Here is a 15,531-nt window from a genome sequence, read left to right on the forward strand (position 1 = left end):
CTTTGTTCCAGTTTTGTTACTTATATATATATATATATATATATATATATATATATATATATATATATATATATAATTATAATGTGTGCATGTGTGTGTGTATATATATAAACAGAGAGAGAAAGAGAGAGAAAGGAGACAAGGTAATTTCATTCGCACCTAGATCACAGTCACATGGCCAAAGTTACTCCAAACACACAAACACACACGCGCACTCGCGCGCACGCACACACACACGCAAACACTACATACACACACACATACACACACACAAAGGCATACAGCATAAAGCATATAGACGTGGAAAATATTTAATAGAAAACAGTTGATATCACAATATTGAAAATCAAATATCACTGCGAGAATGACTAATTGTCCTAAATAAGTTGTCTGAGAAAGGAAGTTCGATCAAGCAACATAAATTAAGACATAATTCTTTGAATTTGTCTCAGAACACAATACGAAAAAATACATTTAAAATGTCCCGTATCAAGACTTTTTTAAAGCATTTTTTCGATAGAATTAGTTTTACCCATAAAACCATCAAACGCCAATGAAACCATGTTATGTTATATAGGTTGTGATAAATACCAAATTTTGGGTTGTACTCTTTGATGTTTACTATTGAAATCGTTAGGTCTGAAAGTAATCATTATGTTTAGATTTGATGTGTTATGTTGAAAAAGATGTGTATAGAGTGTTTTCAGAAAGAAGCAATGTCTTGTCATTTATTGAAGGAAGTTTAGAGGTGTGAAAGAAGTGTTTCCATCTCGCGCGTTAAGACGAAGATAGATGCTATAGGCAAACCCGGGCATTCAATCCACAGTTTCAACTCGAAACAATGTCCACCGCACGTTAGACACAGAAAGAACAATATTGACACGTAATGCCATGTATCAATTGCACATTTTCATTTACTTCTACGAAATCCATAACTTTAAAATGATATCAAAGTCATCAGACACTGGGATAGAATATGCATTTTCGTTTCTGGTACGTTTTCGTCTACATAGTCTGACATATTACAATTGCAAACAGTAATAAGTAAGGTACAAATCTCCATTTCAAAGTAACATTACCCCCTAAAAAATTGATAAACGAAGTGGAAGAGTTCGAGTATAATGTGTGTAGGGGCCGGCGGGGGGGGGGGGGGGGGGCTCTTAAGAATGACGAGCGTTCTTTGCCATTAGGCCCTGCGTTAACAGGTCGTGCTGGAAAATTAAGGCAAATGGGTACAAGATGTTCTTAATCACGTGCAAGAAAGGGAAAGACGCTAACTGAAATAGTATATTCACCACTTGGCCAAAATGAACCGCAGTGCCCTTTTGAATGTGGGATTTTAAATGTCACCCCATTCCACAAGCCCAGAACAACATCCAGTCATATCCTAATGGAAAGTATCTCCCGGTGTATTATTCAATTTGTCGAGAGGGTATTAGAGTGCCCGCGTAAATAAAGGAAATGGCGAATGACCAGATTTCTTGGAACGAAGCCGCAGCATTGACATCCCTCTACTTATTCAAACATAAGGAGCGTTTTCGGTCACCATGGAATCGAAAGTGAAAGGACTGCGATTAGTAGCGTACAACCATAAAGCACGGCTTAATAATTGATACACCGCACCATTATGCTTCCATTAAAGGTATTTTGTAAAAGCATGAGAAATTCATAGCAAACTGGGTCATACTTGACATGAACTTTCCTCTTTTACCATAGCCCAGTGGGAAAGGATCATGATCAGCCCTGTTGTCGATGGGAAAATTAAGACATGCAGCTTTTAAGGAACACTTTCATTGGAATTGGGCCTCAGCGTGTTCAATCACAAATTCTATTTTCCATCCCCGGCGTTCGATTACCAGGCCGGTCACTAGATTGACTTGTTGCTTTCCTGCAACGAAGAGGTGAATGAACGATGGATTATCGAATGAACGATGGATTATCGTTCCGATTCGCACCGAGAAATGCTGCCTTGTTTGGTATTCATGAATTCCAAAATCAAACGTTTTGCTGTTGGAAGGCACCCTGACGATGAGTCCGCAGAGGTTTGTTACACACGCCAGCCCCGGGAGCTCAATGGGCTTTTAACGCTGGGTAGAGTGTCCTCGGCGCGAGCCCTCGAGTCCCTGTCGAGTGGACCGGTTTACAAGTGTCTGGGTGGATTGCCGCTGAAGCAATCTCGTCGTGACACAATGAGCTATCAACGATTTCCACTGGTTAGATGAGACGTATTTATTTTGGAATCGTACCTGGATAAACGTGGCCAGTAAAGTGTGTGATGCGTTCTCGTTATGTGATGCTGTAGATGCTACATCAGACATGTGAACACTATAAAAGCCAAAAAACACGAAAAAATCCTTGTAAGGAGCAGAACACATTTAGGTATAAAACTATGACTTTTACGCACACTTGATATCACTAGAACTCCTGTCATACATACTGACATTTGAGAGAGAAGGCTTGTATGATGAACAAGTTCAAATTAGGTCAAATGTTGAATTGTGCTTTGGCATAACAACCACTTCAAAACTGATATTTCTGTTTCTCTCTCTCTCTACAAAATATCGATATTGGAGTATTGCTTCAATTTGCGTAAACATCGGGCCATTCTCCTTCACATTTACATAAAAATGTTATTGTCATACTAAAAAGAAATAAGGAGAGTTTACGTAAATCAGACGAAAATTGGATTAATTTTTGTTTGTACGCTTCACGTGTGGGAGTGCAAGTAGAAAAAAAAAAACCACATGCAGAAAAACATCATAACCTTCTAAAATGAACATTTTACGTGGGCCCGGAATACAGCTTAAGTAATCATCTTCTATGTGGTGTTTTATAAATTGAAGACTTTCGGGACTGGGACCTTGTGCCCAATGGGCGATTAAACAAAAACATCTAGGAGATTGACTACGTTATTAAACGTCATTCGATAACGCCCCAGCTTCCAGTGCTTGTAGTTCCCGCCTCCTTTCAATTGCCAGACTTCAAGTTGGATTTGGATCCCATCTGGTGCAGCACTCCTGTCCTCCAGAATAGATGAGGCGCTAACAAAGAGAAACAAAACAAGAGAACAAAAAGAACAAAACAAACATGAGACCAGATATAACGAGTTCGAATGGAAGATTCATCGGGCATGCGTCATGAGGCCGACACCCATGAGTCATACAGCCCTTGAGTTCGGCATTGAAAGCAAACAAGGCCCACCGATACATTAAAGGACAAGTTCACCTTCTTAAACATAAGGATTGAGAGAATGCAGCAATATTAGTAGAACACATCAGTGAAAGTTTGAGGAAAGTTGGACAATCGATGAAAAAGTTATGAATTTTTAAAGTTGTTGTGTTGGAACCGCTGGATGAGGAGACTAGCAAGGCTCGTGATGTCATATAAGTACAACAGTATAGAGAAAATATATTTTCACATATTTTCACTTTTTTTCGCATAATAAAAGAGCACTTGACTTGCCTCTTTCTAAAGGCAATGGGAATAATATTACCCATAACTATTATGTCAGTAATGAGTCAAGGGAATGTGTACTTTTTCAAAAGATGAAATTTTGTGAAATTCTCTTTATATTTTCCTTATACTGTTGTACGCATGTGACATCATACACTGCAGTAGTCTTCTCATCCAGCGGTGACTACACAAAAACTTCACAAATTCATAACTTTTGAACGGATTGTCCGATTTTCCTCAAACTTTCAACGATGTGTTCTACTAATGTTGCTACATTCTCTCAATCCTTATGTTAATGAAGGTGAACTTGTCCTTTAAGCCCCGTGTTGTAATGTCGAGTTCGTGGGTTGTTTTTACCTAGTGTCGAATTCATGGGACCTTATTTGCCTAGTGCTGAATTCATGGGCTGTATGACTCGTGGGCTGGATAAATGACTAGTAGACCTTCTTTTTTTTTTCTACGTCGAACTCGTGGGGCGTATGCCTCGTGGGTGTCGGTCTGGAGGGATAACCCCGATTTATGAGTATAGGAATTTTTAAGGGCTTTTAACTGCTTTAAATTCTTCACTGTGAGATAACTGTTGGTGAACGCTTACATTATAGCATCGTGCTACGGCAGTCATGTTGAGCTCTGGGTTTAAGTAAAGCTATTACATCAACCTCACTAGAAAGATGGTAGCACAGAACTAGCTAGACAAAGAATAAGGAAATGAATAAAAGCCTATGATTTGCAATGACCTCTTGAAGCTACGCAAGCTGCAGGCGACGACCCCTCTACACACGCCATGCACGCTTCTGGCTTCGTGATCTCTTATTTTCTGACGGTTCATATCTTTGCTTTGGATGTCTTCTTCCGAATTGTGAAAACAAGAATTGACGCAAACTCTCGGTTGACGTTAATGTACTTGATCATATCCTTCTTTTGACGCGGTAAATTAACCAGTACTTACTGACGACTTTCTTATATCAGTGTATATAGGAAAAGTTTTCATGTAAGATTTTGAGGTTTAACAAACGTCAGCCATTATACCGGAACACGTCAACAGAAGATATTGACAAATCCGTACATTAACTTTGGCATATGACATACTTTCTGGGACTAAGGGGTGCTTTCTCAAAATAAAGTGAATGCGCTTCCGTCACTGATTTCACTGCACACAATTTGACACAATCAATTTAAAACTGAAGTACAATGTACAAATCAAGTTGTTGATTTTAAAAACATGTCATCTAATATCTTTGTAACAGTCTGAACAAAAGCTAAATAGATCTTGAATCACCCTCATCTTTAAAGAAGTAGGTAGAACATAATAAGAGACAAAATGGAATTCAAAAGTGAAAATGGCCGATGTTTTTCAAACGTTGTCATAACAATGAGGGCCGTGCAATAACCTCGTGAAGCTATACAAGCTGCAGCCTACGACTTTTACCACGCAATGTCTGATCATGGCTTTTTCATCTCTCATTTTCTGAAGTACAAATCTTTGTTTTGGGTGCCTTCTTCCAATTTGTGGAAACAAGAGTTGACACAAAATCTCGGATGACGTTAATGCTTTTTGACCATATTCTACTGATGACGGGATGAATCAGATAGCATTCACTGAGGGTTTTCTTAGGAAAAGTTCTCATGGAAGATTTTGAGATTCAACAAACGTCAGCCATTATATAGGAATACTTTAACAGAAAGTTAGATAGTCGCAATATGAATCAACTTTGACATGTTCTGTCTTTTCTGAGTGCTTCCTCAAAATAAAGTAAATGCGCTTATGTCACTGATCTGCACTATATAATTTCTCCATCTATTTTCCTCACTACCTTTTACTGCAAGCTGGGAAGCGCACCTAATATGACGCAAATAAGTCATGTAAGTTGACACTGGAATACAAAGTAAAATTCAAGTTATCGATGGCTTTGAAAGAAAAAAAAAAACATCTGTCTACATTAATCCAAATGTCCGTCAAGGTTCAGTGTGCCATAGGTCGAGCAAGCTGCTTTTAAACTTATCTTCTTACACATCTAAACTACTGTACATTATCGTAATGCTGCTGTCACGAGTAATCAACGAATGCAACAATAAATGTGCTTTCGACTCGTAAACTTCAAGGTATCATGGAAATGTGACGAATGATATCATATATGATTATGTCACAGTGTCAATCTTGCTCATTTCTGAGTTGAATTTAGACAATTTCTTTCCTATCTATCCGAGGCTTTTTTGCGGAAGGGAAAATCCCTAACAAGAAGTGAACACTACCACAGAGCAGAAAGCCATATCGTAATTATGTAAGGTCACTCTCAAAACCGGGTGGCTTGAAGGAGGGAGATGTATGAGAGTAGAAAAAGCAATTATTGATTTCTAAACACTAAACCTTACTTTGAATAAGTAGTAGGTTGATAAATTAGATATTTTCTCACAGACGCATCCAACTAACATGACTAAAATTAAATTTGAATATGATATGTGATTTTTCTTTTGTATGTGACATGTTACAGTGATTCTCTCTCTCTCTCTCTCTCTCTCTCTCTCTCTCTCTCTCTCTCTCTCCTCTCTCTCTTTCTCTGGTAAATCGTCCACCCGGGCATGACTCCATTTGATCTTAAAATATAAAAACATCAGGAAGCATTCAGACTTCATTTGCTCACTGACTACGTACACGCACATGTACATACTCATGCACTACACAATCGTATTAATGCACATACCACACACGGTTAGAATAACAATAATTATGCTTATGACTTTTGCAGACGTATCCATCAAGTCAGATTCTTCGAAACGATATGAGAGCTTAATAATAATCCATCATATTCAAACTAATGATTCTTGCGATCATTTATGTTTATTCCAATCGACTGATGACAAATTGCCGTATACATCGACGTGATCAAAATGCAGGGCAATTTGTCAATCAGTCGGAATAATCTCCATTACTTGCATGACTTTGTTGGAGAATATTATGACCTCATTTTCGGGAAAAGAGGATTGAAACCTGAACGGGAACACGTTCTGTCCTGTGACAGGGAATATGTGAATATGTAATATTCATAAAGATGCCATGCATCTGACATATACCTCAATATAGGGCCGCCTACATGTTGGTAGTGACAGTGCATTTCAAGCATTAATGTAGTCATTAAAACTTGATATGATTTCAGAAACAACTGCTGCACGTTTTTTGTTTCCTTTCTCTTCTTGGCATAATTCTTTACCAAAGAACGATTTATTGCTTCTATCTTTCATACTTATTGCAGTGTTTTTGCTATAATGGTCTGTTTACAAAACTTATCATTAATTGCTGGTTAACACTGAAAGTTAATCCATTTATACGGGATTAACGGTCTGTGGCGGCCTGTGTATTAGATCTATGGGGATTTCAGAATTCGGCATGGAACGGGTTAACACTAAAATAAAGGCGTCAATCTTTCCGGTAATCGGCACACCACACCACGTGACACCTCATGCGCACTCAAACTTTTTTTTTTCACAACCGCAGTCTCATATATAGGACGACAGTATGATATTGGGTCCGCGCCACTTCAACCATTCTCTCCATCGATAATATTAGGCCTGATATAGGACTTCACTTTATACCTCTCCTCATTTCTGTATTTTCGCCTCGCCTCACGACCGGCGGCTGTCGGATGGGGACCTGGCTGGGCGGACACATGTCGAGCTCGTCGCACAAATCATTCATCAGTTTTATCAAAATTTCGTATTTCAGCAATTTGAGTACGCTTCTGTATTCGGCCGGCTGTTCTTCTTCTTCCATTGCCCATGTCGAACCAGCTGGAGTGGGGAAAACGGGGGAAAAGAGAAGGGGTTTGAATTATAGACATATTCATTATACTTTTGTGGTGGTAGTAAACTCGTTTTTAACATAGAAGAGTTAGGGAGTATTTTGGTTGATGAAATGGTATTCTTTCTCATCATAAAATCCATTCAAATGATAAATAAAAAAAAAATGATTACTTGAGAAAAGTGTTATCTGATCATATGGATTTTAGTGTGAAAAAAACCAAAGATCAATTCAATTATTCAATAATGAATTCTCTAATGTAATATTTATTAAATTTCTTTACAGCATACGGCGTTCTCCTTTAAAGTTAAAGTTAAAGTTTCTTTCTCTGACGCCATGATGTGTTTTGACGTTGTACATTGCCAGAAATTGGCTGACACTGAGAATGCATCAGAATAAAAGTAAGCTGCTTGCTTTGTAATAATGTCTTTCCTGAAATACATTATATTTTGTTTTGCCTTGTTGAGTATGTATGTGTTTGTGAATGATTTCGCGGTTTACTGCATGTGCACCGGCCCCATCCCTAAGGCTAGTTGTTGTTATCATTATTATTGTTGTTGTTGTTAATGTTGTCGTCAGTAAGAGCTAATTTTCTGTGGGTGAAACCAAATAGCAAATGACATTTCTATTTTTCTGGATCTTTAGGAGAAATGGGATGATGGGGATAAAATTCCGCAGACTACTCCAGACAATTACGCGAAGCGAGATTCGTCTCTTCCTTCATTTCCACAGGTCGCTGAATGCGAAATGATGTAATGGACTATTATCATACTGCCATATAAAGATATTGGAAACCTTCGTAAGCGAACCCTCTCGACGTCAATTTGTCCCATTCCTCCGAATTTCCGGACGATGTATCCCCCCCCCCCCCTTCCCAAATAAAAATAGCGTTAAATGCACATGTAAGCCTAATAATGATTACATTACATTCACGCCCGGAGGGAGCACTCGATTCTGTTTGACCACTTGTCAAGTCAAACTCCCTTGGTTGTATTTGATAGACTTCTAGTGCTTACACGATACGATCCAGATGCGTCAGTCTGTTACAATATGTAGCACATGAGAACTTCGATATCTGTAAAGTGTTTGCTTGAAGAGGGGGAAGTCGTTGTGGAAATATATAGGAAATGCAGACGGGAATATGTCATGAAGACAATTAAGTGAGAGGCCGGTGCCTTTGACTGAACTCCAAGTAGCTAAGCTGCATTAGCATTTTATTCATCTGTCTTTGAGCCACATCCTTGCTCTGTGGAGGGTAAAGAATGCAGCAAAACGTGTATGCAGACCCTTCACGATGATCGATAAACAGTAGAACTTTTCCCGTGTATAAAGCGGGCGGTTTAGTGTATAATTTGAATATACCGGCAGCATGATAACTACCGTTCATTTACATTCATTTCTTCTTGAGATGATTCTTATCTCGAGAAGATATGAATGTAAAAGAACGGCAGGTATAATATTTCAAAAGGGGCTTCACATCAGACACCTTACTTTCAATACACTTTTGCATGAAAATGTTCAAACAATCTCTTCTCCTCTTCCGTCAAGTGCTCACCATTTTTCACTCGTTTTTTCCATCGATCATCAGAGATTTAATTTTGTTTTGTTTGTTTGTTTTTTTATTGTTCCATATTCCACATTTCAAGAAATACATAATACATAAAACATAAACATCACAATACAAAAGCCTGGATGAATTGTCAAGTACAGCTTATAAGACAATAAAACATGTGAAATATGAGGAATCTACATAGAAGTATTGCTTGTAGGGTGTAGATTCCCAGATGCGGATGTGAGATTATTTCTTACTTGGTATATGTAATTAAAGGTTTCTTACTTGGTATATGTAATTAAAGGATATCAAATTAATTGATATTGAAATAAATGGCTCCTGAGTTTGCATTAAACAAGGAGAGAATACTAAAGAGAACACTAAAGCATCCGTTCTGAGCCACATTACTTATATGCTATTGCCCCCCACTTTTTTGCCACCGTACAGAGGAATACATTAGGTGTCACCACTTTGCCCCCCCCCCCCCCCCACACACACACACACTTTTTCATCCCGAAGTGCGTAAGTGGCACTAAAAAGAGATAAATAGAAACCTTAAAGTGTGAGCGCGGTAAGTCTTTGTTTTTGCGCTGAAGACCATTTTCTTTCTTTCTTTTTTTTTTTTTTTGTTTGCTTGTCAGCTGAGGAAACCCGGCAGTGGCATCTTACAGAAGTTGTGCAGAAGACCAATGTTATTTTCCTGTACAAAATTAGGAAATTTTATCAAATGGACCTTATGAAAAACTGATGTCACAATGTGTTCCTATTATGCTGTCTCTTTCACTTCACCAAAATTTTACTGATGTTCATTTTGACCACTTCAGTTTCCATGACAACTTGTAATTACTATAAGGTTCCGCAATTATTTCATAGTCAATTCATTCCACAATGTTTTGCTTCCCTTATTTTTTGTTACCAAAGAAAGGGAAATGTATATGTTTTGTCGAAAAAGAAAATAAACTTTGAATTGAAATGAAATAATACCTCTGTGGAGTCCGAAATACTTTCCTTTTCCTGTGTGTTTGCTTCTTTATAACGCGTCTTCCTTCATATTGTCCTTGTATATTCTTTGCATGTCTTTCTTTTCTCCGAACTGAAAGCGCACTCACGCGTTTATATTCCGCACAGCCTTGGATCTGCGAGGGCTCATTCAGCGTTCAGTGGCATTCGGTACAATGTGAGACAAATTGATGATATTGCGTCATACGTTGTTATATCTCTTCTATTTCTGGAGTACGATTTTTTTTTCTTTGACTTGGAATTGACATTGATAAAACTAGCTGAACCGTCTTGCAAACGCATGATACGTTTCTCCATTTATTTTGATGAAGTAATCATCGTATTTTCTGTATTCTCCACATCATCTTTTATTGAGGAGCCGGTCCGACCAGACCTTCTTCATGACGAAAGCTGATTCGGTAATTAAAGTTATATCCCAAAATGTCAGAGTACTCGGTGAAGCAAACATGACAAAATAGAAACTGCAGTATCATGCTGTGTTTTTACATTTTTGTAACATACGTAGAGGAATTTAAGAAATCAAGGCTAGAGCTGCGTTGGTTATAAGAGAACTGAATAATCGTAATTTAGAATACGAGCATACCACCACAGGAGATAAATGTCAGCAATATAATCCCTTTTTCGTTCCGCCATACTTTAATCTTTAGATGGAATTTTGCCTTAGTTTCGTATTACTTTGCTAATTACATGTCGAAAACAATTCGGAAACTAACGTCTCCTCACGCCACTTGTCATTATGCTCAACTGTGTAAAGGGGTTAGCAAGAATTGTGGAGATAAAGGACATGTCTCATGAAATATGCATAATGCAGAAGGTAGTAAAGGGAAACAGATATAGGATTGTATGACATTAAAATGAAATCCATTGCCCTACAGTGGCACTCAGGTCAATAACCCACTTAATTCGTTCATAAACTTATGAACGAATAAAGACGTGGGATGTTCACCGCTTTCACACAGGAAGAATTGATGTCTACATAGGCGGTCAGTGTGCTACATTATTTTATCATCAAGACACACACACACACACATATTTATGTATATATAATAACTTGCGAGAAAAAAAACCCCAATTCTACAGCGACTAGAAAGCTCAGCGAAATATCAATGGAGAAAAAAAAAGGAAAGAAAACGTCGTAGGCGTACGGGAGATTTTCTTTGTAATTTAACATAAACGGCAAATTCTACTAAAAAATAAAATCTATTATCTCGAATTCAAAAGACACAAATGGTCAAACGGAAATTGATAACCAAGTCCCCTTCTTCAACATATTTTTGCAGATCAGCTTTATTTCTTATGAATTGTTTCTCCTTAAAGAAATTATTGGTCTTCACACCAACTCACTTTTCTTTTATGTTAGGGATTTTGTTCTTTACAGAAATGCAAAATGATAGACAGTTGTTTTTTTTTTCTATTGTTTTAGTGTGTTCGAGTGAACGTAAAAGCTTTCATTGAACTATTTGTAAATGCGTCGTGTCTGTATTGTCCACCCCACCGTGAATAAGAAAAGACCCGAATGGGGTATTAATATCAATCACGACAGGCTTAAATGCTGAAATGAATAATATCAATTCTCGTTAGGACAAAAAGCTCATTCTTAATTGTTGAGTAATCCCGTTTGTATTTGGCTATAACTTAACCAATTTTCCGTTAAGGACATGACCTTTATTTAGTAACAAATCTGTAGGGATGTTCATCTCTTGTCGAATGAAGAATATCAAACCACTTTATTTTGAGGTTTATTTTATACAATCGTGAACTCTTGGATGTTAGATAATGCAAAAACGGCGCGAACGATCGACTATTGTTAAAAGAAAATATTCAAAATTCTTGCAAATAGAAAATGAAGATATGACAAGCATGAGCTGCTGAATTATCAGTAAATGCTTTTTCACTCCTTAACTGTTAAAGAGGTCATGTTTACCTTTGGGAGCAGTGATTTAAAAATGTTCAAGATATCACATTTGATGCATACGTGTAGGTCTGTTGTGTCACAAAACATCCTACCATATAAATTTTTTTTTGTAATAAAGCCCAAAATATCAAGAGATATCAGTATATTTCTCAATAAACCATAACTGCTGTGGACGGTTTAGTCTGAAAACATTCTCATGATAGCATTGTTCACATTTTGTCTATTTGATAATACTTAACATCGATTATACGGATTCAAACTTTTACAGTGGTGGTTACTATAATCCCTAACCCACATTTTAGAACTTAGGTTTTTCTTTCATCTGCAAATGGTAAATTATGCCTTTACATCTTCGTTTTCTCTGTTCTTATCCGAAACAGATTACATCGATTCTGTGTATAAAAGATGATGCTTAGTGCATGATATAACGAGTTTTCTTTTTTTTTTTTTCTTGACAATGAAAAAGCTGTATTTCTCCTTACTTGCTGTTTTTTTTATTGTTGTTATAATACGTGGATGTATTTGAATATTTACCATGGTAACCTGATAAAAGATTGTTTTATTTTTTTCTCAGGCAAGGCGGAGTGAACCCTCGGTGAACTTGAATTCGGAAAAGGGCACCAAACACAGGCATTCTGTTTACAGAAAATAGCTCAGAACAAGTTTTAGGGCATCATAAAAATATCGCAATAATCATAATGTCATTATGTAAAAGATCATTATTATTATTATTCCCACTATGATTTCCGTTGTTCAATGTTATCACTGGTATAAGGTTCATCGGTATCATTGTTGTCGTTCCTAGTAGTTTGAGATTTTAGATTACCTATCGCTATGTCATTCACTGGAATAAAAAAGAAAAAGACGTTTAATGGAGGTAAGATGGAGATTGGCGCCCAGCGGGAGTGCATTCTGGTATTGAAGGTGAGTTTCAAATCGATAAGCATTAATGTGATAAGTACTGAACCGGTAACCATATCTAAACGAACTTGGTGCACAGTTAAACTGATCTCATAAACAGATCTTCTTTCTAGACTCTTTTCACCTTGTTCACTTCTATTAGCATCTTTCCGATGGTTCACTGTCTTACGTTTGGTTAATGATTTCACATTTTACGGGTGACATAAAAAGAAAAAAAAAACTGTTATGAATTATCGTACGTGTTACTGCACAATTTTAACCGTCGCCAGTTGGTCTTGTAATTGATTGTAAATAAGTAGGCTAAAGCGATAAAATCTTTAAAAAAAAACAGAGAAAAAACGGGGGCCCGATTGGTTAAATTTATTTAAAACCATATGATTAAGAGAGATAATTTACAAACTTTTCTCACATACTTGATAAAACTGATGTTTACAGGAATTTCATTTGCTCCTTACTGTGTACATGTCAATGAGGTGATTTTAATGGAGAAACCAACAAGTAAATATTGAAATAATGCAGCAGAATGGATTCTGAGAACACACTCTATAGTTGCCACGAAGTTTATTTTTACCATGTTTGTTCATGTCCGTTTAAAAGATAATTATGATTTATTCTATCAGTTATGGAAGAGTACTTGGGGCGCATTGTGCGAACACCTAAGTGTTATTAGCAAGTATAGCAACATTATTTTCTTCTCTTGGTTGCGTACACTCAATTGCACTTTTATTTTCAGCTATTATTCAAGTGACATAGAGAACCCCTCTATTTCTATCATATAAATGAAGAAAATTTACACCGTACATATAAATGTTTCGTGTAAAGTTTAATCCTTTGCCCAAATCCACGGAATGAAATGGACCGTTAAAGCAAGCTTTTTTCAGCTTCACCTAATTCATTAAATTGATGATATGATTTGATTTGTATTTCTGCATTTCTCTGTCGTACACAAACATAACACGGTCATGGAACATTAATATTTCTGTCAATTAAAACGGATGATTGATTAAAATGTATGATATTATGCCATGATAATACAAAAGGAAGACGAGCAGTTGTTATTTTATGCATATGCAAACTTGAAAATAACGCGTACCTGCCGTTCAAAAGACAAACTAAGCAACTCTGAATATAATAGAAGTGCAGGAGACTTCGACAAGCAAAACAAAATGAGAAAAACCTAAGTGATGAGCGAAACGAGATTTTAAATCCAATATTTTTTTTTTCGGGGGGGGGGAGGGGAGGATTGTGATTTAAATGCCTTTTGCAAGTGCATGTTTAGTTAAAGCTATTTTAACTTATTCTTCTTTCTTCTTGTGAAACATCAGTTTGACCAATCAGTGAGCTACCTTATCAAGTGCTCATGGACTGTACCCTGCTGTCACCAAACTTCCCGATAGTAGGGTTTCGAAGAATGCATAGGGGAAAACAATGTGAGATATCCCATCTACAACAAAAACTGTTGGAGACACTACCAGCACGAGGAGCAAGCAGTTACCATACCACTGCCAGTGACACACAGGAACAAGATATTGCCAATAAATTATTATAGTAATTGCTCCACAAATAAGGCAAACGTAACAAAACATAAGACCGCTCAAGTGAAGATACCATGTCGACGATTATTGTTAAGTTTAGAAGAAAGGTGCAACGTAATTACAAACAAAATTCTAAGAAAGCCGATTTACTTTTTTTCAATTCTTGTCAATCTCGTATCATTTCTTGCCCAAAATTCGAAGTTCGGTTTGCTCACAATATTAATAAAATGTTATAATGATCAACACAACCACTAACACAAGAGAAGTAATCAAAAGAGCAACGCACCTTGTGATCCATCCGTAATACTGAGAGCAGTAGCAGTCTGGACACCTATGAGAAGAACAACTACCAAAAGGAGAAGATTGCTTAGTGTCAGATTCATTTTTCCTGGCTTTTCCCGGTCCTCAACGATTGCTTGAATGACCCAACTGGCTTGCTATAGACACGGTAGACCACCGTTGACGGAATTCGGCAGCGAGCGTCTTGAAGTGGACGTTCTGTCGAAGTTAGCAGCTATCAAACTTTGGATCTCTGCACGTTAGTTCCCTGTTCTCCCTCTCTCTCTCTTTCCTAATCCAGAAGTGACCGATACCGCAAAGTCTTCTGGAGTTTTTATGTTGCGCGCAGGTCACTTTCCTCCAACAGTCAGCAGTGACACAGCGAGTGGTCGTTTCTTATATTACAATGATGTTCAAAAAATGGGAGGAGAGAAAAAAAGAATCCCTTAAATCACAGTTAAGGGAATCTCCGGTCCACTCCTCTTCAGCTGATTTAATACGCAGAGGGACGGCGGATTCGTCTTTTGGCGGGAAGAAGCACTCTTCAGCAAAACTCGCGCGCAAACACGTCTGCTCACGAAGCGGTCTTCGACACGACTGATTGACTTTGTGAGTAGTGGTCGAGCCATGCAGCGCCTACGGGGAGAAGAGTGGAAAAACTCGGAAACACATTGGTCCCACGGCCTCTTTTGATTGGCTGCATCTTTCGGCTGAGTGGACGACTAGTGGGCGGTAGCTGCTGACCTGCGATACCATGTACTTCATCACGATATAAACATGTCCCTACGTCATTTCCGTCAAATTATACGTTATCCCGGAGCCATCATTGGGCCACACTGACCAGAGTTCGGGGGAAACTCGAACACTTCGTCCAATTCAAAGAAGTACATGAGATATACATGCATGTTTTATTAACGACAAATATTGTGGTGCTTACGTTATGAACGAGTAGACAATGATAATAATCATAATCATAATCATAATCATAATCATAATCATAATCATAATCATAATCATAATCATAATCATAATCATAATCATAATGATGATAATATGAATA

At 37.5% G+C, this 15,531-nt stretch overlaps 1 protein-coding gene across 1 annotated transcript; it reads right to left on the reverse strand.

Moving 5' to 3' along the window:
* Positions 1 to 2,967: 2,967 nt before the first annotated feature.
* On the reverse strand, positions 2,968 to 14,575 carry LOC140238750 (uncharacterized). Its single transcript, XM_072318644.1, has 3 exons — positions 14,479 to 14,575; positions 7,045 to 7,239; positions 2,968 to 3,041 (listed from the first exon to the last, which is right to left on the reverse strand). Exons 1-3 carry the CDS (start codon positions 14,573 to 14,575, stop codon positions 2,968 to 2,970), a joined length of 366 nt encoding a protein of 121 aa, XP_072174745.1.
* Between the last annotated feature and the right edge of the window lie 956 nt (positions 14,576 to 15,531).

The sequence above is a fragment of the Diadema setosum genome, chromosome 15 (genome assembly GCF_964275005.1).
Source record: "Diadema setosum chromosome 15, eeDiaSeto1, whole genome shotgun sequence".
Classification (NCBI taxonomy): Eukaryota; Metazoa; Echinodermata; class Echinoidea; order Diadematoida; family Diadematidae; genus Diadema; species Diadema setosum.